The 20379-nt window shown below is 54.3% G+C and overlaps 2 protein-coding genes across 3 annotated transcripts in view; both read left to right on the plus strand.

Moving 5' to 3' along the window:
- Positions 1-915: 915 nt before the first annotated feature.
- On the plus strand, positions 916-5360 carry BCDIN3D (BCDIN3 domain containing RNA methyltransferase). The gene is made up of 2 exons (XM_065659736.1): positions 916-1152; positions 4067-5360. Exons 1-2 carry the CDS (start codon positions 961-963, stop codon positions 4697-4699), a joined length of 825 nt encoding a protein of 274 aa, XP_065515808.1. The 5' UTR covers positions 916-960; the 3' UTR covers positions 4700-5360.
- The window catches only part of LOC136003793 (keratin, type II cytoskeletal cochleal), a 70571-nt gene continuing 51255 nt past the window's right edge, over positions 1064-20379 (plus strand). For both annotated transcript variants that reach the window (XM_065659726.1, XM_065659724.1), the window contains exons 1-2: positions 1064-1152; positions 7202-7309. The gene's annotated coding sequence lies outside the window, so the exon portion shown is untranslated. The remainder of the gene's footprint in view (positions 1153-7201; positions 7310-20379) is intronic.

Consider the following 20379-nt stretch of genomic DNA (forward strand, 5'->3'; position numbering starts at 1 on the left):
TGTCCCCATGGCATCTCTGAGCAAAGGTGACTCCTGCGTGGTTGGCCCCATCCCTGGTGTGATGAGACCGGGTTTTTACACCAAATCACTCAGAATCCATCTTTCCACTGAAAAGGACCTGGGAGGACTGGAGCTGGGCGCTGGGGCTGTGCTGGTCCCATGGAAGCTCTCCCTTGTCCCCATCACTGAACTGTCAGCCCAGCAAGGCTGCAGCCTGCCATTGCCCTGTCATTGTCCCACCACTGCCCCATTATTGCCCTGTTATTGCCCCACCATTGCCCTGTTATTGCCCCATTATAGCCTTGTTATTGCTCTGCTATTGCCCCCTTACTGCCCCACAATTGCCCTGTTATTGCTCCACTATTGCCCCCTTATTGCCCCACCATTGCCCTGTTATTGCCCCATTATTGCCTTGTTATTGCTCTGCTATTGCCCCCTTACTGCCCCACCATTGCCCTGCCATTGCCCAGCTATTGGCCCACAATTGCCCCAATTGCCCTGCCATTGCCCCATTATTGCTCCACCATTGCCCTGTTATTGCCCTGCTGTTGCTCCATTATTGCCCTAGCATTGCCCCATCATTGCTCCACCCTTACCCTGCTATTGCCCCTCTGTTGCCCTGTTACTGCCCCGAACTGCCCCATTATTGCTTTGCCATTGTCTCTTTATTGCCCCACCATTGCTGTCTTTGTCCCCTATTGCCCCTCCATTGCCCTGCTATTGCCCCACCACTGCCCTGCTATTACCCCTTCATTGCCACCCCATTTCCCCGCTATTGCCCCTCCTTTGTCCCACTTTTGCCCCTTTATTGCCCCTCCATCACCCCGCTATTGCCCCTCCTTTGCCTCGCTGCAGACCAGCGCATGCGCGATCGCTCCCCCACCCCCCGGAACCTTCCTTCCCCGGAACGTTTGTTCTCGCGTCCGGTGCTCGTTTGGGGCGCGCGAGGGCAGCGCGAAGATGGCGGCGCCCATGGGCGAGGGCTCTCCCTGCCCGGAGCCGGGCGCTGCGCCCTACGGCAACTTCCCCAACTACTCCCGGTTCCACCCGCCCGAGGGCCGCGTCCGCCTCCTGCCCCGCGGCCTCCTGCGGAGCCTCTTCCCCGCCTCCGCACGCCCGCTGCTGGGGCTCGATGTGGGCTGCAACTCGGGGGTAAGGGCCCGGCGGCGGAGGGGTGGGCCGCGGCGGTGGGGCTGTGGGGAGAGCGGGACGGGAGCAGCGGCTGCCGTGCTGGGGGGGGGGGGGGGGGGGCAGTGGGGCAGAATATGCCCCTGCTTGGGGTATTGGGGTGGGATGTGCCCCTGCGTGGGGACTGTAGCGCTGGGACAGGGGGTGATGGGTTCAGACCGGAGCAGGGGAAGCTCAGGTAGGACCTGAGGCAGAAGCTCTTCCCTGTCGATACGCGGATTGACTCCACAACTCGTTAAAGCTGTACAGGAGGTATGCTTTATTCTGCGCTGAGGTGCATGGGGAGAGCTCCTCCAAAGTATGCACGCCCAGGGTCGTTTTTCCTTTACATTTATTCTCTTAAGGCATACATATGCATTAGATTACTGATACACCTATACGTATTTAGTATCTATCCCCGCTTCGTATTATAATGAGCTAGAAGGTCCTTTGCACCTGCGCAGTGCCCCCCTCTGGTCATGGGCAGGGGTCTCAAGATGAAGTAAATGAGCCTTCCTCTTATAGGATCATAGAATCATAGAATAGTTCGGGTTGGAAAGGACCTGAAGCTCATCCAGTTCCAACCCCCCTGCCATAGGCAGGGACACCTCATATTAAATAATCCCACCCGAGGCTTCGTCCAACCTGGCCTTGAACACTGCCAGGGATGGAGCACTCACAACCTCCCTGGGCAACCAATTCCAGTGCCTCCCCATCCTAACAGGAAAGAATTTCCTCCTTAGATCCAATCTCAACTTCCCCTGTTTCAGTTTGAACCCGTTACCCCTTGTCCTGTCACTGCAGTCCCTAATGAAGAGTCCATCCCCAGCATCCCTATAGCCCCCTTCAGACACTGGAAGCTGCTCTGAGGTCTCCACGCAGCTTCTCTGCTCCAGGCTGAACAGCCCCAACTTCCTCAGCCTGTCTTCATACGGGAGGTGCTCCAGTCCCTGCTCATCCTCGTGGCCTCCTCTGGACTTGTTCCAACAGTTCCATGTCCTTTTTATGCTGAGGACACCAGAACTGCACCCAATGCTCCAGATGAGGTCTCACAAGAGCAGAGCAGAGGGGCAGGATCACCTCTTTCGACCTGCTGGTCACGCTAAACTTTTCACCTTTTAATCTCCACGCATGGTCTTAGGGTTTGGTCGGTATCCCAGCCATAAACCATCTGCTACTCCCCCTTATCAGTAGACTCAGGCATCCCCTTTTCCTTGTCAGTAGTTGCTTATCAGTAGGACCAGACCTCTGCTTCTCCCCTTATCAGTAGTTTGTGCCTTTGTTCTGCTTAGTAGGCATGATAGGTGTTTACAGCAGACAATACTTTTGTTTAAGCAAGCGAATTCCTCTAACCCCCTTGTATATTGGTTATCCCTCTGCATCACTGTGAGGGTGCTGAGGCGCTGGCACAGGGTGCACAGAGAAGCTGTGACTGCCCCATCCCTGGCAGCGCTCAAGGCCAGGTTGGACACAGGGGCTTGGAGCACCCTGCTCCAGTGGAAGGGGTCCCTGCCTGTGGCAGGGGTTGGGGCTGGATGAGCTTTGAGGTCCTTTCCAACCCAAACCATTCCATGATCCATGTGTGGGAAGCCTCCTCGCAGGTCTTTGAGAGGAGGCGGAAGGTTGGGGTGAGGTGGAGCTGGTTGGGTTCTGTGTTGGTTTAGGAGCTATGCTGGGGGTCTGGCCTCTTTGCACCGAGGCCCTGCAGTGCTCTGGGCTGCTGTGCGTCCTAGGTACTGGAGAGCTGCTGCCCTAAGAGCAGGCCTGAGGCTGCAAAGCATCCCTGTGTGTTCTGTGGGGTCACATCACTGGTCCATGAGCCACAACTTGAAGCTGAATCTTTCGTTCTGTGGCCCAGCTGGTAAATCCACAATCTCACATCTGAAAGCTCGTTTTCTTTACCTAATTCTGCTTTTTGGCCTGGTGGCTTGCCCTCAGGGCACGCTTCATTGCGTGGTGATTCAGAGGTGCCTGTGCAGCTCTGATGTGTGGTGGTTCAGAGGTGCAGCTCTGGTGTGTGCTCGTGCAATATTGAACTGTCTAAAGATACTTTTCCCCCTTATTAGGGGGAATGAATTTCCTGAATTAATTTCCTTTAATTAATTTCCTTAAAGGAAACTTCATCCATGTGTGAATTTAGTGCCTAAGAAATCCAGGTTCATTCAGAGTGCAGTTGCAGTCTGCGTGGGGACAGGAGCTCTGCTGTTTCCATGGCTTCCCTCCCTCCCTGAGGCGTCAGCTAAAGGACAAGTGAAGCTCCTATTGCAGGTGAACTTGTGGAACAGGCCAGGGAAAAGCATTCCCAGCCCAGTTCTTTTGGGATGCGGAGACTTTGCCGCTAGAGGATGCTCTCTGCCTGCTCCTATGGGCCGTGCACTCATTCCTGGTGCCACCCAGGAGCTTCCTCAGGTCTCCTTTAGCAAAAGGTGGATCCGCTTTCCACTCAGTGGGGCTCTCCTGTGAATTCTCTCATGCTGCATCTAATGGTCAGGGGATGGCTTTTGCTTTAGCAGCAGCAAATGACACCTATTACTCTAAATTAGGCATTAGACAGAGCTTTGAGTGTTACCAGGGAGCCCTGAGGCTCTCCTAGGGAAGCCATTTAAACCCCCACGCTGGATGGGTTTATCCAGCAAGATTCCTGTTTCTAAGCCCCTAGTTTTTGGAGCAGAACCCCAGGTTTGAGGTGGTGCAGGTTTAATTCCCATCTCTGGTTGACTTCCTGGTGGTCAGGGCTCTGTTATGCTCTTGGCTGCAGAAAGGGAGCTTGTTGATGAGTTTATTCGGAACTTGGAGGGCAAGCTCCTGCCTTGGTGCTGAGAGAGGGATCCTGCGTGCTGGGAATGTGGTAAGGAAGCAGCGTGGGCCCCGTGAACCACTGTTGTTTTCCTTCCTGCAGGAGCTAAGTGTGGCTCTGTACAGGCATCTCCTTGGCCTTCAGGAGAGCAAAGGCAGCCTGGAGGAGCCTGCAGCTGGGAAGGATCTGAACCTGCTGTGCTGTGACATTGATCCTGTGCTGATCGAGAGGGCTCAGCAGTGCAGCCCCTTTCCTGCCTCCATATCCTTTGCCAAGCTGGACATCATGGACTCCAGTGCCAGGGACTCATTCCTGAGCTCCTACCTGGGCCGGTTTGGCCGCTCCACCTTTGACATTGGTTTTTGCATGTCTGTGACCATGTGGATCCACCTGAATCACGGCGACAGGGGCCTGGTGGAGTTCCTGGCCTTCCTCTCCTCTGTGTGCACGTACCTGCTGATGGAGCCTCAGCCCTGGAAGTGCTACAGGGCGGCTGCCCGGCGCCTGCGCAAGCTGGGCCGCAGCGACTTCGACCACTTCCGAGCCCTTGCCATCAATGGGGACATGGTGGAGAGGATCACCCAGATCCTGACCAAGGACTGCGCCATGGAGCTGGTCTGTTGCTTTGGGAGCACCTCCTGGGACAGAAGCCTCTTGCTTTTTAAATCGAGTGCCTCAAATCCTGAGGGCAGAAGTCCTATTCTGAAGAAGGAGGCTTTGGAGCAGCAGCAGTGACTGTAAATGGCCTTTCACGTGGATGAATTCATAGGCAAGGAGGTGCTTGCTGTTCACAGAGGCAGGTCTAGGACTTCCTTAAATCCCTACTGGGACCGGAGCTTGACCTCTCTGGGGAGAAGAAAGAACATGCCTGGAACTTCTCAGGGAAAGGGAGCATTTCTATTGCGCTGTTTGTTCTGCTTCTTGCCATGTTTCCTGTATAAAATACTCTTGGGAAACACATAACCTGGGTCACCAGCTGGGAACAAGGGAGTTAAATCACTTGGGAGGGTCAACAGGATGCTCAGAGTGGTGGTGATGGATGTCCCATCCCTGGAAACATTCCACGCCAGGTTGGAGAGGGCTTGGAGCAAACTACTCTAGTGGAAGGTGTCCCTGCCCGTGGCAGGGGATTGGAACTGGGAGCTTTAAGGTCTCTTCCAACCCAAACCAGTGGAATTCTATGGTACTGGTCTGGCTGTGGTCAATGCACCAAAGCAGATTGGGCTTCCCTGGTTGACACAGTGTGATCTCTCTGTGGAGTGAGGGATTTCTATGGCAGGGCCTGTTACTCGTGTGTGTAACACAGTGAGTGCTTTGTGTGTAATAGCCTTGAAATAAAACAACTCCATGTTACTGTAAGTCCCGTATTGGGTTTTTGACCTTTCCTTTTATTCCCTGGTTTCGGTGCCTGAGCTGTCCCAGGTAACCACGTTTGTCATTGTGCTGACCTTCCAGGCTCAGATAAAGGCTTTGCTAAGCTCGAGGTTATGTTTGGCGAAGGTTAAAGTTTTACAGCTTCCACTGGGTTGTGGGTTTGTCTGTTTGCTGCTTCCTTCAGTAGAATCCAGGAAGAAGGAAAACGAGAGCAAAAATGTCTTATTTTAACTTCATTTCCTTTGGTTTAATATCCCTACGGGCTTTATTCGTACCCTGGCTTTGTTAGCTCTGCTGGGAAGTGGGAGTCACACATCTACAGTGTTGTCTAAAGAGATTAAAAGCCTCCTTTTAATCTCTTTAACTGTGATGTAGACTATTGTGTGTAGACTGTGACACAGGTAATAACTGCTGACTCCTACAGACATCGAGGTTCTGCTGCTTCCTGCTGGGAGGTGAGAGGGAAGCCCAGGAATTTGCTGGATGGAAGTGCTGTGTCACGAGAGCTGGGTGCTGGAGAAGGACACGAGAGGAGGAATCTCCTCCAGGAGGAGCTCTTGCCCAGGAGTTCCTCTGTGCAGGCCAGAGACTTTGATCGCGTTTTACCTTGTCCTTAATGGGACTTCCCTGTTGTTTACTCATGATAGTGGAGGAGGGGAAAGCTTTGCTGAAGCACAATGAGCTCAGGTAAGAGGATGTGTGTTCTGCCTGGCCAAATGACCGCTACTGGCACCCACGGGTAGATGTGTGATGGATTGTGTGTTTAAAGGGTCACAGAAAGGCTTTTAAGGCTCTTCATGTGAATGCAGCTTCCCCAGTGGTATCCTATATAGGAAGTGTTGAGGATTCCCACCAGAGCTCCTCTGCTTCTGAGCTGCACACATATGTCTTCCCTGGTGCTGAGGGTTCATCTTCCAAGCCTGGTATGACTTCATTATCCCTGTGGGAGCGAGGGGACAACCATTTGGGCATGGATTTCCCTGCGGATTCCCCCACGTGCCTGAGCTTTCCTGCAACATATCTATGCCACTTATCCCTTTGGGAGTTAAGCATCTCGTCTGACCCTGGTTGTAACCCTTGGGTAAGCTCCAGTCACTTGGGGTGTTGCTCCCAGCAGCTCCCCTTTCCTCACTGCTCTTCCCTGCGCTGTGCAGCTGGTGGCACTGGAGCATCGTGCAACCTCCAGCCTCACCCTTGGGCTGCTGCTCTTGGTTCCTGTCAATAGTAGTTGCTGTTTGCTTTGAACTTTGCAATATTTTATAAACCAGAGCTGGACTTTGCTGCTCAGTGCTGGGGTTTAAAGGCCTCCGTGGGGGTTCTTTCAGTTTCCTCTGGGGATTTCCACACTTGCTTTAGGAGGAGTTGCTGGGAAGGTGACAACATGCAGGAGGTGGCCCCTGCACCCATCTAGAATGACCTTCCCCTTCCGAGAGACCCTGTTCTATGTTCCTCTCACACTGTGGGATGGAGCTGTGTCTGCCTGGGGGTTCTGCTGCTTGTTGAAAGATTGTGGGTTGGGGTTTAGTTCTTTTTGCAGCCCTTATGCACTGGCCATGTACAGACCATGTGTGTGTGTAACAGCACGATGGCTCCTTATCTGCCTCTCTGGTCTGTGCTGTTGAATTGCTCTATCTCCATGTCCCACTGCCTCAGAAATGGCCCAGCTCCAAAACTAGCTCAGTTTGGCTCTGCCACAGCAGCGGGTTTTGCTTCTTGTCCTTTGGGTATTGCCACAAAAACAGCTCAAAATAACCTCAGCACCAATCTCCCTGCAGCTCTTTGGTCACTGCGGGGCTCAGGTGGAGTCAGGCCTTTTGCAGGCAGGAGAAACTACAATAAACCCCTCTTTCCTTTCCTTTCCAGCTCACTGCTGCTGCCTTCCAGGAAGCTGTTGGGAGATGAGCTTAGGTGGGAACCCAGCTCCGTTCACAGTGATGGAGCAGAGCCCGTGGATCAAAGCTGCAGTGCTATGTAAGGCTCTCATCCTTTACTCTCTGCATGTTTTGCAATGTGGCTAAAATGTGCTCCCAGTCCTCCTAAGGTAGGGCAGAATGAAAGTAAAGCTGAGGGTTAAACCCACCACTTCTACTCCTTGTTGCTGAGAGCACTTTGCAGTTGGTTGGTAACTGCTCATCATGTGGCTGGTGAAATGGAGATGCCCTTTGCTAGCTGAGTGCTGTGGTGGTCACCCTTGTGGAGCTCGGGGCACCTGGATAAAGGGAAGGCCTCTGTACTGAAAGTGCTGCTTGCTCATGTTCCTCATGACAAGGCTGGGGCTGACTTGGGGTGGTTGCTGCTGGTAATGCAAGGGAGACACAACTTCTCTGTGTATGCAGAGAGAGGGTTGTGCTCCCACTGCTCCCCTGGAGCACATGGCATCAGGCTGTGCTCATGTGTAGGTCCTGGCTCACACATTATGTGTTGTGCCATTCATGTAGTGTGCTTCCCTAAGCACTGGAGGGTTAGTTCAGAGATCCTGCTTGTTCTTTCCTACCCTTAAAGCTCCAGAGCTGTGCTCGCTCACAGGAGCCTGCTAAATTCAACGCCTGCACAGAGCACGTGTAGCTGAGCACTTCCAAATGGAGCCAGAGTGTTGCAGGGCACTGATGTCAAGCTGGTGGCCTGTCCCATCCAGCAGGCAAGGATGTCTGTGTGAGTAGAGTTCCCATGCTCTGTGGGTTGGGATTGCAGCTGGGCTCCTTAGTTCTTCCAGCCATGAAATGAGCTAGATAACCACCCACACTGGGGAGGTTTCTGCTGGGGACTATTAGCTGTGTGTTTGCACAGCACTTTTGAGAGTGAAATCCAGAGCTGAGCTGTATCATCAGCTGGGAGCTGTGCCTCTGCTCATATAATCACTCCAGCACTTCAGGTAGTAATTAGGTCCCATACCTTCAAAGTGTTCTGACTAACCAAGCCTCACGCCACTGCTGTGTAGCAACTCACAGCTCACTCTGTCCCTTCCCTGCATGGAAAAAGGTGAAGCATCAAGTTGTGCATAAGCCAGCATCAAAGCTGGGGGTGAGAACTTGGAGATTCCGCTTTCCAGATGGTTCTGCAGTTGCTTCTAGCTCTTGTGGGAAGTAAGATTTAGATGGAGTCAATGAGAGTTCCTGGTTTTACTATTCTTTTAAGTTCTTCACTTTAGCTCTTGCTTATGCTTAGAGCCAGTTGCTGCTTCCTGCATTCTTGTGCTGGATGAGTACAAGGGATGCACTCAGTGGAGAAGAGTTTAGTGTGTAAATGTAGTGCAAGAGCAGCAATTTTACCACGTTCGCATTGACAGCTGCCTGAGCAATGGCTGCTGTGAGCAGCTCTCCCTGCTGGGTGCTTCCCTCTCACAACACGAGCACCGAGAGCCTCACAGACGCTGCTCATCAGCATTTCTAAAGGGTGACCTGGTCTAAAAATGCTTTAATTCAGCTTTCCCCAGAACGTGTGACCAGCCCAAGAGTGGAGGAATCGAGCTGAGGAACAGAGAGTTGGCAGCAACGTGTCTGCACCCATAAGCAGCTTCCTCTACCTGGAACCCAGCAACTTGTCCCTACAAGCTTCTATGGCAGAGGCTGCAGATCTTCGGATTTCCTTTGCTCAGCTGAGGGCAAGTTCCTTCTTGTTCTTCCTGGCACTTTGCTGCCTGTGAATTAAAGGAGACAAGTGAGAGGTGTCCACCCATGGAAACATGGGCAGCTGCTTCTGGCAGTGTGGAAACCTGGGAAAGGAACAGCCGCAAACCAAACAGCCGAGGTCTGTTTGATCCCAGGGCTCAGCCAGTTCTCTTGCAAAGTCTGGATGCATTCAGTGGGGTGCTGGTGGGAGGAAAGAGCCCTTTTGGCAGAGCTGGGGGGCTCGGGGGGAAAAGTGACCACAAACCAAGGTGTGAGTCTGAGTTTCACTGTGGACAAGTGCTGAAGGCTGGGCCTGTTTGGCTTTGGAAGTGAGGAGTCAGGGGAGGTCAGAGGGGATCAAAAGGATGAGCTGTTCCCTTCGTTACGTTGGTTATGGAAGTGGAGGCAGCTCAGCCGTGTACACTGAGGTTTGATGGCTGGGAGGGAATGGTCTCTTCAGGTCTCTCTGGACCTAGGGTAGAAGCTGCGAGACAGATAAGCAGTGTGTGGGAAGTCTGTCCTGCCATTGCGTTCCCTCTTTGGTCTTTAGGGTTTTGTTGCAGGCACCTTGGTTTTCCCATCAGATCCACTTGTGCTAACGTGGTGGTTTCCCACAGGCCCTGGCACAGGAATCCCTTGGAGCACTATGGGCAGAAGCTTTGCCACCGATTCTCTTATCGATCAAGCTGAGTTTCTTGCATTTCATTATGTGGGAGTGTCTCTTAGGGCCAGGTCACCCATTAGGTTTGGACTCCAGAGGGGTCTCCTGTTTGATGAGGAAGGCTTAGGGTCATTCCCTGGGGCTGGGATATGCTCAGAACGCTCTGACAGGACTGGGGTGCTCATGTCTGAAAGAGCTTTGGAGGTTAGAAGTGTGGGTTCCTATCTCAGGCTGCAGACCCTGGCCAAGCTGCTCCTTTCCTTGGGCCTCTCGTCTTGCTCTATGGGAAGCACAACCTGACGTGGGGTGATAAGCACTGGAGTTATCACAACCTCGAACACAGAATGCTGTGCAGACCTGCTCTGTTGGGCCCAGACACACAGAACTCAGTCAGTTGTAGGTCTGGCTTATAAAATGCTTATCAGCTGCCTGCATTTTTAATCCCAACCTTAAACACAACTGATCCTTGGATCCTCAACAGAGTGGCTTGACTCTGAGCTCTGCGTTTCTTTTGAGTGAGAACGTTTTAAGAGGTGGTAAAGCTTTCTAGCCGCATTCACTGTAGCGTGGGGCCCTTGCAGTGAAGCAGGGGAGGTAAGGAGGGATCTCACCCATAGCAGAACGCACTTTAGTCCCTTTGTAACTGATTAAACCCCCTTCATCTAAGGCCAAAGATTACACAGGCACTGCAGATGCTCTGCTCTGTTTCCTGGTATGGGGTGCTTCATGATTCCATAATGGTTACTTCTGGTTTATTGCTGCATTAGCAATCTATGAGTCTTCCACGTGAGTGACAAGGATTTAGTTAGAGCTTAGTGTGAGGGTGGTGTCCCTCCTTGGCCTCCCCGCTTCCCCTCCACCACTGGGGTCAACCCAGCGGCTCCCAAGCCCGTGAAGCACACAGAAGCTGCTGAAGTGCAGGTTTGTTGCCCCAGCAGCTCCAAGCCAGGAGCAGTCGTGCTGCAACAGGCCCCCTGCGAGAGAACAAGCTGCAGGCTGACACATCAAAAGAGGAGGGCAGCTCCGTGGGGTTCTCTGCCAGATCAAAAGGCAGCAGTAAGCAGGGCGGCTCCCCTCCTGCCTGGCCCTTGAGACTGCTCATCTCTTGCTCTTTACGTGTCCCTTTAATTTCAGCTCCCTCCTAGATCACTGCTTCGAGCATGTGAGGTGGTGGGAAAAGCTCATCTCTGAAGTGGCTTCCGTGCAGGAAGAGCTCCTCAGGTGCATGTTGTGAAGGAAGCACATGGGAGAGTGAAGGTTTTAGGACAAACCCTCCTAACACAGCAGCACCTTCGTGTCCCATCAGAGCTGGTGACACAGCAGGAGCAGAGATGGGTGCAGGGGATAGGAGCTGCCCTGTGTGGGTCTGGTGTCAATCTCTACATAGAGAGATTCCCTCAATCAATCAATTCATCAATCCCCTTCTGCAGCTACAGTGCCTTGATGGTACCAGGGCAGGAGGGCTCCCCTGTGGGGTTCCATTGGGATCAGGCCTTGGTGCTGCAGTGCATTGAGGCAGTGAGTTAGTAGGGCAGCATTTGCAGGTTGTGAGGGCTGTTCAGGAATGTTGGTGCCTGTTATCCAGGCTTAGCTGCTGTAACCACTGCATTCTCCATCTGGGCATTCCCAGCCTGGCCAGTGCTGACTCCTGTTGTCCAGGGAGGCTAAGTAGGGCAGATGCTGCATTATTCATTGTCCTGCAGTGCATTCCTTACTGACTCAGGTTAAGCTTTAACTCCCAATCTTAACCATTCCTTACAGAGGCGGTGTTTGGCCTCCCTCAGGACAGCCACAGTTGATGCCTGAGAACTGGGTTGGGTTTGCCCTAATCCCTTCCAAGTCCCCTGCACATCACCTCCATGGGCAACTCTGTCCTTGGTGCAGCCGCAATGACCTGGGAAAGCAGCTTCCCCACCTTGCCTCAGCCAACCTGAGGGACTTCCCTCCTTCCCTTGCATCTCTCACATCTTGTACAGTGCTCAGGGCAAGCACTGACTGCCTGGAGAAGCCATAAGGGAGCAGAGGTGTTGAACCTGAGGGCATGGGAATGTGGAGTCAAGCATTTGGCCTTGAGTGGAAAAGATGCTCTCTGGAAGGCTCTGGTTCAGTGAGAGGGGACAGGGACCTCACAGGAGCCTTGTAGCTGCTTTGGAGAGGAGGAGGAAGGAAAGGGGAGTAACTGTGGATGGGACTTGGGAATCAAATCAGATATTCCTGGGGTACCTTTGTATTTATGAGCTCTTCCCCCTGAGGATTGTACCATTGATGCTGCAAGTAGGAATCTCATCTGACCTCGAGTAGCATCACTGCAGAACTGATTCTGGGGGGGGTTCCTAAGGCATTTATGTGAGCTGGAGACTAAAGCAAAAGAACAACCTGGCCTGTGCTGGGCCTTTCTGTGCCCAATGCAGGTTTCCCAGATGAGCAGTGAGTGTCCCAAACACCGCTCCTTGCCCTGGGGGGAAGCGGAGGGCAGGAGCTGCTCTGCTGCTCCCTGTTCTCTCTTGATCTGCGTTTCTGGCTGGAGCTGTCACCAGCCCATTGGCTCTGCTCTCTGCCAAGGCTGCAGGTCGGGGCTGGTCGCTGTTCCTGCTCGGTGTGTAAGTGTCTGCCTCCATGGCAGGGACCAGCTCCAGCTGGTTTGGGTGAAGTGCTGACTTCAGGCACTGCAGAGCATGACTCAGAAGGGGAGAGGGCTGGCGAGAAGGAGGAAAGGCTTTTTAAGGAGTTGTAAGCTATAAACTACAGCAAACAATGCTGGTCGAGGTGGCCTGGTTCTCTTCCAGGTTCTAAAGGAAGAGTATTAAGGATTTATAAAGAGCTGGCACAAATGCAAGGCAAAAGAATGCTTTATTGAGTGTGCAGAGGCTCATAAAGCCATAGTAAACCTGATAATGTTGTGTATGTAGAGACAAGGAGGAGAGTAGTCACATACCAAGAAGGTGCATGGAGGTTTTCAGGGGGCCTCGTGCTCCCTGTGCATTGACAATGGTCACAGTTGTCATCAATGGAGCAAGCGGTTGGTGCAGAACCTGCTTCCTTTCAACTCCCTGCTTGGATTTTGGTGTCCAGGGCAGGTGGGTCCATCAGTGGCTGTTGCGGCACCTTGAGCCATGTTGTCTAAGGGTTGTCTTGAAGGCTTAGCACTTCTCTGCTCCATAAGAGTCAAAGGGGCCACTGGATCTCTTAATGGAGGTCCGGGAGAGCAGCTCACCCTTGTTCATCTCTCTGTGCTGTGTCTATGTGTGTCCTGTAACAGGAATACAGATTTGCCCCTGTGTAAGGCAATGGCCCATTTCCCCCCCTCACAGGAACTGCTCTGCATGAGACCCTGCTGTGGGCCACAGGCACGTCTGACCTCGAATAACATCACTGCAGAACTGATTGGGGGGGTTCCCACACCATGTACCTGAGCTGTAGAATAAAGCAGGACATGGTGCTGTGGTGGCACGATGGCAAACAGGAACCGGGGGGACAGTGAGGGGGGCAAAGAGCAGCTTGGTCTGGACTTGAGGGGCTGGGGGAGAGGAAGGGGCAATAGATGAGCTCTTTGTGACTGTAATGGGCACCTCCACGTGTGAGAATGCCTCAACACTCCCCTTACACTGGCAGGAGGGCCCCTGCCCTTCCATGGAGTGTGGTTGGGCTCTAATGCAGTGATGGATCACTGTGTCTCTTTATGAGGGACTGGAGCGATGGGACAAGGGCTGATGGGTTGAGACTGAAACAGGGGAAGTTCGGGTTGGAGATAAGGCAGAAGCTCTTCCCTGTGAGGGTGCTGAGGCGCTGGCACAGGGTGCCCAGAGAAGCTGTGGCTGCCCCATCCCTGGCAGTGCTCAAGGCCAGGTTGGACACAGGGGCTTGGAGCCCCCTGCTCCAGTGGAAGGGGTCCCTGCCCGTGGCAGTGGCTGGAACTGGATGATCTCAAGGTCCCTTCAACCCAAACCATTCTATGATGTGGATTCAGGGAAGCTTCCACCAGGGCCTGGGAATGGAATGGGAGCGCTGGTTGTGTAGGGCTGCTGCAGGCACCTTCACCAGGGTTGTCCCACTGCTTATGGCTCTGCAGGAGAGCTCTGGAGCTGAAGAGCTGCCGAGTTTTCCTGGGTTTTGGATTCAGGTGGAGAGGCTGGGATGTGCTTTAGAGGAATAAAGGCCAGTTGTGAGATTCCTTTCTGAACCTGGATTTGGATCTTGCTGCAGACTAAACAAATGTGACTGTGAAGCTGCTTAGTGCTGAGCACTGGGCTGCAGCCGTGTGCATATGCATTGGTGTCTGCTCTGCTCTGCAAGAGGCAGCTGCCGGTGAAGATGTAGGAAGAACTGGAATTGTCTTCTGCTGTGGGATGATTTAAAGGAGGAATGTTGTCAGCCTTGGTGCCAGCCTCACCTGCAGCACCCCCAGCCAGGCAGTGGGGCTCAGAGATGCTTCCATACACACAGACAGTGGGGCTCAGAGATGCTCCCCTGTGCACACGCACACAGTCAGTGGGGTTCCGCACACAGCTACCAGGCCTGGGCACAACCTGTGTGTATTCCCTGTGGTCTGGGCAGTGTTTGCTCCCTGCGGGCTGTTTTCTGTGAGCTCTATAGAACTGAAGAGAGAAGACCCCTTTAAGTCCTCCCCCCCTTCCAACCAGCACTGGGAAGGCTGCTTTTGCTTTGTTTTAACCCTTTAGCCTGCAGCAGCTGCTCATACGCTCCCCGAGCAGCACTACGTGCGCATTGACACTGCTCTGTGCAGCGTTTGTTCCCTGCAGTGCGTTTTAACGCTGTCTGGGTTGCTCTGTGCTTGCTGTGATTGAAAAACAAGAGCACACACAGAATTAAAAGGTGAGCACGGGGGGAGCTGGGTGGGATCTGTAAGTCATCCAAGAGTCCATGTCAAAACATCTCCACCCCATTCCTTGCATGGCTGGGATGCTTTGTGAAAAGCCCAGACTTCTTGGTAAATCCCAGAGGAACTGGCACAAAAGTAACTCTGAGGGGGCCCAGTCCAGCTCAACAGAACACACTGGAGTCTAATCCCACTGCTGCTTGTAGCCAATGCTCACTGAAGTTTTCCTTATTCCACTTAGGTTTAAGCTGGCAGAGAAGGGGCAGATGCCTGTGAGTGTTCTTAGCTTAAATCAGAAGCAAGGTGATGGTGTGGCATTGGAACAGGCAGGTGAAGTTAAGTGTCTGTATCCCAGCTCCACTTGTGGACAGGAGCATCCTCAATACAGTCCCAAGCTGGTCCCAACAGCTCTGTCCTCTCAGTGCTGGCAAGTACCTGATGCAGATACCAACCTAAGGTTAATCTTAGAGCTGTGAGGATGGCAGAGGTTGGGGAGGCTCAGGAGCAACAGAAATCTTGCTATGCTGATGCTGCCTCTTGTGAGGACCTGGATGGACAAGCACAGCCAGGCTGCTGTGAGTGGTTTCCTTTGCTTGAGTCAAGAATTGGGCTCTTTCCTGGGGTGGGAAGAGGACTGGAATGGCTCAGCCCACCTTACGAAAGAGAGATTGGAATGCTGACCCTTCCCAGAACCAAGCAGTGGATGGGAGCTGCAGCCAGGAGGCGATTCCCAGTTGTGAGCCAGGTTTCTAACCAGTGCAGAGGGCTGGAGCATTGCTGCATGGTCAAGATGTGACCACGGGTTGCTTTGTCCTCTACGTAAGGCCTCATCATGGGCTGAGAACCTTGCAGCAAGGGGAGGTTCATGGTTCTGGGTTGCAGGAAGGCATTTTGTGTTGAACTTCAGTCCTGCCAACCCTGGATCCTCTGCTTGGTGCATCTGGGATCCCCACTTGCAAGGTCAGGGGCTCTGCTCTGGATGTTCTATGGCTGTGCCCTACATAACATGTGTTGTATAATGTGCACGCTGCAGATACCTATGTGGGCGACTCCTCCAGGGAGAACAGAATCCAGTTCTCAGGTCTCAACATGTCCCATAGGTGTTTGTTGCCATGAGTATGAGCTGGCTCACTGCACACCACCCTGATGCACTCAAAACCTGGTTGGAGAAAGCATTGACATGAGGACGGAACAGCATCCATATGTCTGCTGCCTGGGGTCTGGCTCTTAAGAGCTGCTGAGTTTCAGGTTTTGCCATGGCAAATCCAAGACTAAAATGAATCCCAGGATCTTTTAGTGCCTCTGTGGACTGCTGCTTTAACAGGAAAAGACTTTTGGAGTTGTTTCCCCTTGTGTAGTTTGTAAGTCTTGTGGGCTCCCAGTGTTTGAGGGTTTCCTGTTGTTGGTAGGCTTGAACCAGAAGAGCCACTGTTCTTCCATGTTGCCCTGACTTCAAGAAGTGGGACTTAAACCAGTGTCACCCACTGGGAGAGCTGGTGCTTTGGGGATAAACTGATGCAGCATCAGTGATGTAGTGAAGTTACCCCAGCTTCTATGCAGTGAAGTGCTAAGGGAATGCTGGATTTACACCTCGTTGAGCTCAGTGGGACAGGCAGGTGAAAACCTAGAGTGGATCTGTGCCTGTAGATCTGAATCGGTGATGTCTTACTCCTTGTCCTGTATTTCTAACCCCTGCAAACTATAACAAAGGCTCCAGATGAGCTTGCTCTGTTGGTAGCGGTGTCTTTCAGCCCTGCTGTACTTACCCTGCACAAAGATCACTTTGGCTGCATGAGAAGGCTCTGGAAGAGCTGGAAACTGAGCCCCGGATGTTTTCTATTCCCTTTTTTAAGTGTAAACCTCTTTCCTGTGTGCGTTGGGGCAGCTCAAAGGGGCGAACGTTTATGGGGTGTCAGAGATTGCTGGCCAGGGCTTGGTGTTGCACTGGGCTATCACTCCTGGAGCTGATTCAGTGCCATAGAGGTGGGTTAAGCTGGGCACCTGGGTGTTAGGGACTGGGGAAGGTTTGCTCATGCTAAGCAAAGAGCTCAGCCCATTTCCACGGGCAGAAGCTGGGCGCTGATAGCACCATGGGGAGGCTGGATGGATGCTGGCTCTGTGCTTTGTACTCAGGGGCTGCAGGGTCCCTCGCAGGGCTTGGTTGCCCTCCCCTGACCCTCTTCCCATCATTCCCAGCCCCGCTCCCTGCGTCAGAGCCCTGCCGTGACTCAGGGCTGGGATTCCTCAGCTCTGAAGTGGTTCCTTCTTTCCCCCCCCTCCTTCATCCCCAGGTGCTTCATTTCCAAAGCCCTGAATTGCAGGGTGTGCCCGGGAGCTCTCGCAAACAGCGCAGGCCCCGGCAGGAGCGGCTGAGCGGCGTTCCCAGTGTGTGATGAATCCCTGGCTCCGGGCCACCGGGCTCCTGCCAGCCCCAGCAGCCAATCTGGAGCACCCAGACCTGCTGAGCTCGGGGCTTTTGCCGCTCTTGCTAAGTCATTGCTCTGCAGGGATGGAGGGTTTTAATCTCCTCTCAGCAATAGCCGTGTTTTGGTGCTGGCTTGGCCGCCTGTGGCATCCCGGTTCCCACGGGGAGCAGCTTCCCAGGGTGTACCGGGAGGGTGGAGAGTGGAGCAGGCTGCTCCGGCGCTGGGCTGCCCATCCTGCTGTGACTCATCCCGTCCAACCTGCAACCTCAACCCCTTTCTGCGCCCTGCCCTGCGTGCTGGGCACTGCCCCAGCTCCCCTGGGCCTCACCGTGGCTTCGAGGGGCTGTGTGAGGGTTGGGGGCTGCCCCGTGGGGCTGTGCATGGGAGAGATCGGTGGGGCTGGGAGGAAGGCAGCAGAACTGGGTGGTCTGGGCATGAAGCATCTCCGTTTCCCAAGGAAAACCTGTGCCACCTCCTCACACGCACCATGAGTGCTTGGTTGTTCTGGTGAGGATGCTGAGGGATGCGTGGTGTTGAAGTAGCAAAGAGGGTGAGGAGCTGAGGCTTCAGCGTCACCTCTTGAGTAGACAATGAAGTGAATCCTGGTTACAAGCTCTGGCTGCTAATACCCCCAGAAGCCCAAGAGCAGGCTGTCAGCAGTGCCTGCCAGCAAGGCTCAGCACCAGGGAAGCTCTGCAGCCCAGGTCAGGCTTTGGGAGCTGTCTCAAACTTGGCATCTGTGCAGAGCGGAGATGATGGTGTGAGGTTGTAAATGATCTCTGGGCCACACTGAGCTTGGAGCATATGAAACCTATAGCCAGACCCTGATCGGAGCTGCAGTGATCACAGCTGCATCTAACCTGTCCTGTCTGCTTTCCTGTGCTCCGTCAGCACAATGGGCACCAGCTCACCACATCTGGCCTTGGCATCCTGTCTGCACTCGGGCCAGGCTGGACTTCCCAAGTCTCCGTGCTGCAAAGAGGAACATCCCCGTCTCTGCTGTCACCTGATGGAGGTTAGCATGGGCCACAATCCATACACCAACACACCCTGTCCCTGTCTGTGGGCAGAGCTGCTGCCCTCTGCTCCCTGTCCTTGATTCCCAGCGATTCCTACTGTTGCTTTGTGTGTGTGGAGGGGAGAGCAGGGCAGGAGGTGCTGGAAAAGCCTGGTTTGCCTCGTGCCTTGCAGGGAATGTGACGCTGCTCCCGCACACGCTGCTCCCACCCTTCTTGCCCCCACGCCGGGCTCTGTCCTGCTGGAGGGATTAAAGGGGGGCACACATCAAATGGCCACCCTATTGCCACCTAGTTTAGGTGAGGCTTCCTCCATGCCTGTGGATGGGCAGGAGCTGGGGCTGTGTGGGGAGGGCGGTGGAGCAGCAGCCCTGAGGCAGAGGTGTGGGACCTGCCTGTGCTCCCACCCTGCAGCCCCGGGGCACGGAGCTGACACAACAGTGCTGGAGCCCGGCTCCTGGCACCACTACAAGGGAACGCTGCAATCCCCGGCCTCCTTTGGCCAGGGCACGGAGCCACCACGGAGCTGGTGCAGGGAGACAGCTCCGAGGGGCTGTGGGCACCTCAGTGCTTCTCCCGTCCCTCCTGCCTGGGGTCTGGTTTGGCTTTGTGATGGGCCAGGCGTGTCCTTCATCCCTCCCCTTGGGCTGTGGCAGCGGGATGTGGCACTGGGAGACACTGGGCTATGGGGCTGCCAGCCCCATCGCACACTGGGTTTGTGCTGCTGGGAGTCCCCAGGCATCCCAAGCAGGTCCCCCCCTTGATCCGGCTCCTCTGAAGCAAAGCCTTGAGCGCATCTCAGGGGTGAAGCTCCCCCCGCAGATCTCCTGTATCCCAGGCACTGTCTGGGAAGTGGGGACCCCAGGGCTGCCCTGAGCCAGGCAGGGATGGGAACGGAGCACAGGGATGGCTGCGGGACAGGAGGGGATGTTCCACGTGTCTGGGGTGGTGAATGCAGTCCAGCCTTGCAGCAGGCACCGTGATGGGCTGCAGGACCGGGGAGCCCCCTTGGGATGCTGTGCCCGTGAGGGCTCCGTGCAGGACCGGGTGTGAGGTGCTCCGTGTGCTGGGCAGGGCTCAGGTGTGCGCATTCCTCCCCACATTGCTCATGGATACCAAAACCTGGCCTTATATGGTGAGAAAAGCCGGCGCCGGCTGCTCCTGCTCCTCCCTGCGGATGGGGTCGGGCATGTTTGCCTCCACCCGGCCCTGCCCTGCCTGCAGGTGAGGCCCTGGGGACAGCACAGCCCTGGCTCTGCAGCGTGTGGGTGATCAATGGGGCTGGGGTTGTATCCCCCAGGAGCTGGGTGGGCAGCTGAGGGTGCCCCTTGGAGATCTGGGCCATCTCGGGCAGAGGGTAGGGATAGCACAAATCACTGCCTCTTTCTTGCGTGCTCTGGGCTGGGCTGGAGGTTTTGGGTAGGAAAACTGCGTTTTACCCCCTTCAGCTTCATCCCATCTTAACTCGCAGGCGAAAGCGAACAGGGGAAACTGAGGCACAGTCTTGTCCATTTCCCTTGTTCCATTGTTCCTTGTTCCATTTCCCTTGTCCCTTGCATGCAGGGAAGGGAAATGGAACTCTTGGCTTTGCCCACAACCGGGGGAGCTCCTTGTCCCTCCATCTGATTTCTTGGGATAAGTCCCTGGAAGCGGCTGTGCCAGGAGGCAGCTCTGGGAGATCCCTGCAGGATCCATCCTTCTCCTCCTGATTGTCCCCTGGCTCTCGGAGCTGCTCTGGACACGCTATGGCACAGGCGGAGCACATGTGGGTGATGTGGGACCGGTGCATTAAACCGGGCTGGAAACTGGAGTGGGCTCAAGGGTGTTCTTTGCACTCAGTGGGTCCTGGCGCAGTGGAAAGGCTCTGGAGCTCTGGGCCATGCTTCCTCCATGCCAGGAGCACGTTTCCATCTCGCTTCCCACACATTTAACATGTGGAGCTCACATGATGAGCTCAGCTTGTGCCGGATTTCCCCTGTCTCCATTGGCTTGTCACTGGGAGCCTGGCTGCTCAGTGCCCTGCTACAGACCAGTCTGTGACTGGTTTTAATGGGAGCCTATTGGCTGCTCTCTGCTTCTGTCCAGGGGAGCATCCCCACATCTATAGGGAAAGGAGAAGTGGGAGAAGAACCAGCAATGCTCTCACATGGATGGCTGTTTGATGGGGAGCAAATGGACTGGAAGCTGTTTCCAAAGGGAAAGCATGGCTTATCCCTTTATAAGGTTATTTTTGGTGTTCTCTTGCAGGATTTAGCCCTTAGAGGACAATACAAGTGGGGTTTCTGTAGTGTCCATGTCTTGTGTCAGTGTGGGGCTGGCAGCATCCCCCCTCCCAGAGAGAGCTCCCACCAAAGCCAGCCCCACGGAGGGAATGTCCCGGCTCCATTCCCTGTGCTGGTGGGATCTGAGGTGTTGAGGGAGGGGCTGCTCACCCTCAGCAGCTCTGCTGGGAATGGATTTGCCTTCCCCAAGCAGATCCCAAGCCGATTGGAG

The sequence above is a fragment of the Lathamus discolor genome, chromosome 23, assembly GCF_037157495.1.
Source record: "Lathamus discolor isolate bLatDis1 chromosome 23, bLatDis1.hap1, whole genome shotgun sequence".
Taxonomy (NCBI): domain Eukaryota; kingdom Metazoa; phylum Chordata; class Aves; order Psittaciformes; family Psittacidae; genus Lathamus; species Lathamus discolor.

What these genes read in the sequence shown, in the direction of transcription:
- BCDIN3D (XM_065659736.1), top strand. Translation starts at nt 961, where the DNA reads ATGGCGGCGCCCATGGGCGAGGGCTCTCCCTGCCCGGAGCCGGGCGCT. An exon ending in ATGTGGGCTGCAACTCGGGG is followed by an intron (nt 1,153 to 4,066) that starts GTAAGGGCCCGG and finishes TCCTTCCTGCAG; the next exon opens with GAGCTAAGTGTGGCTCTGTA.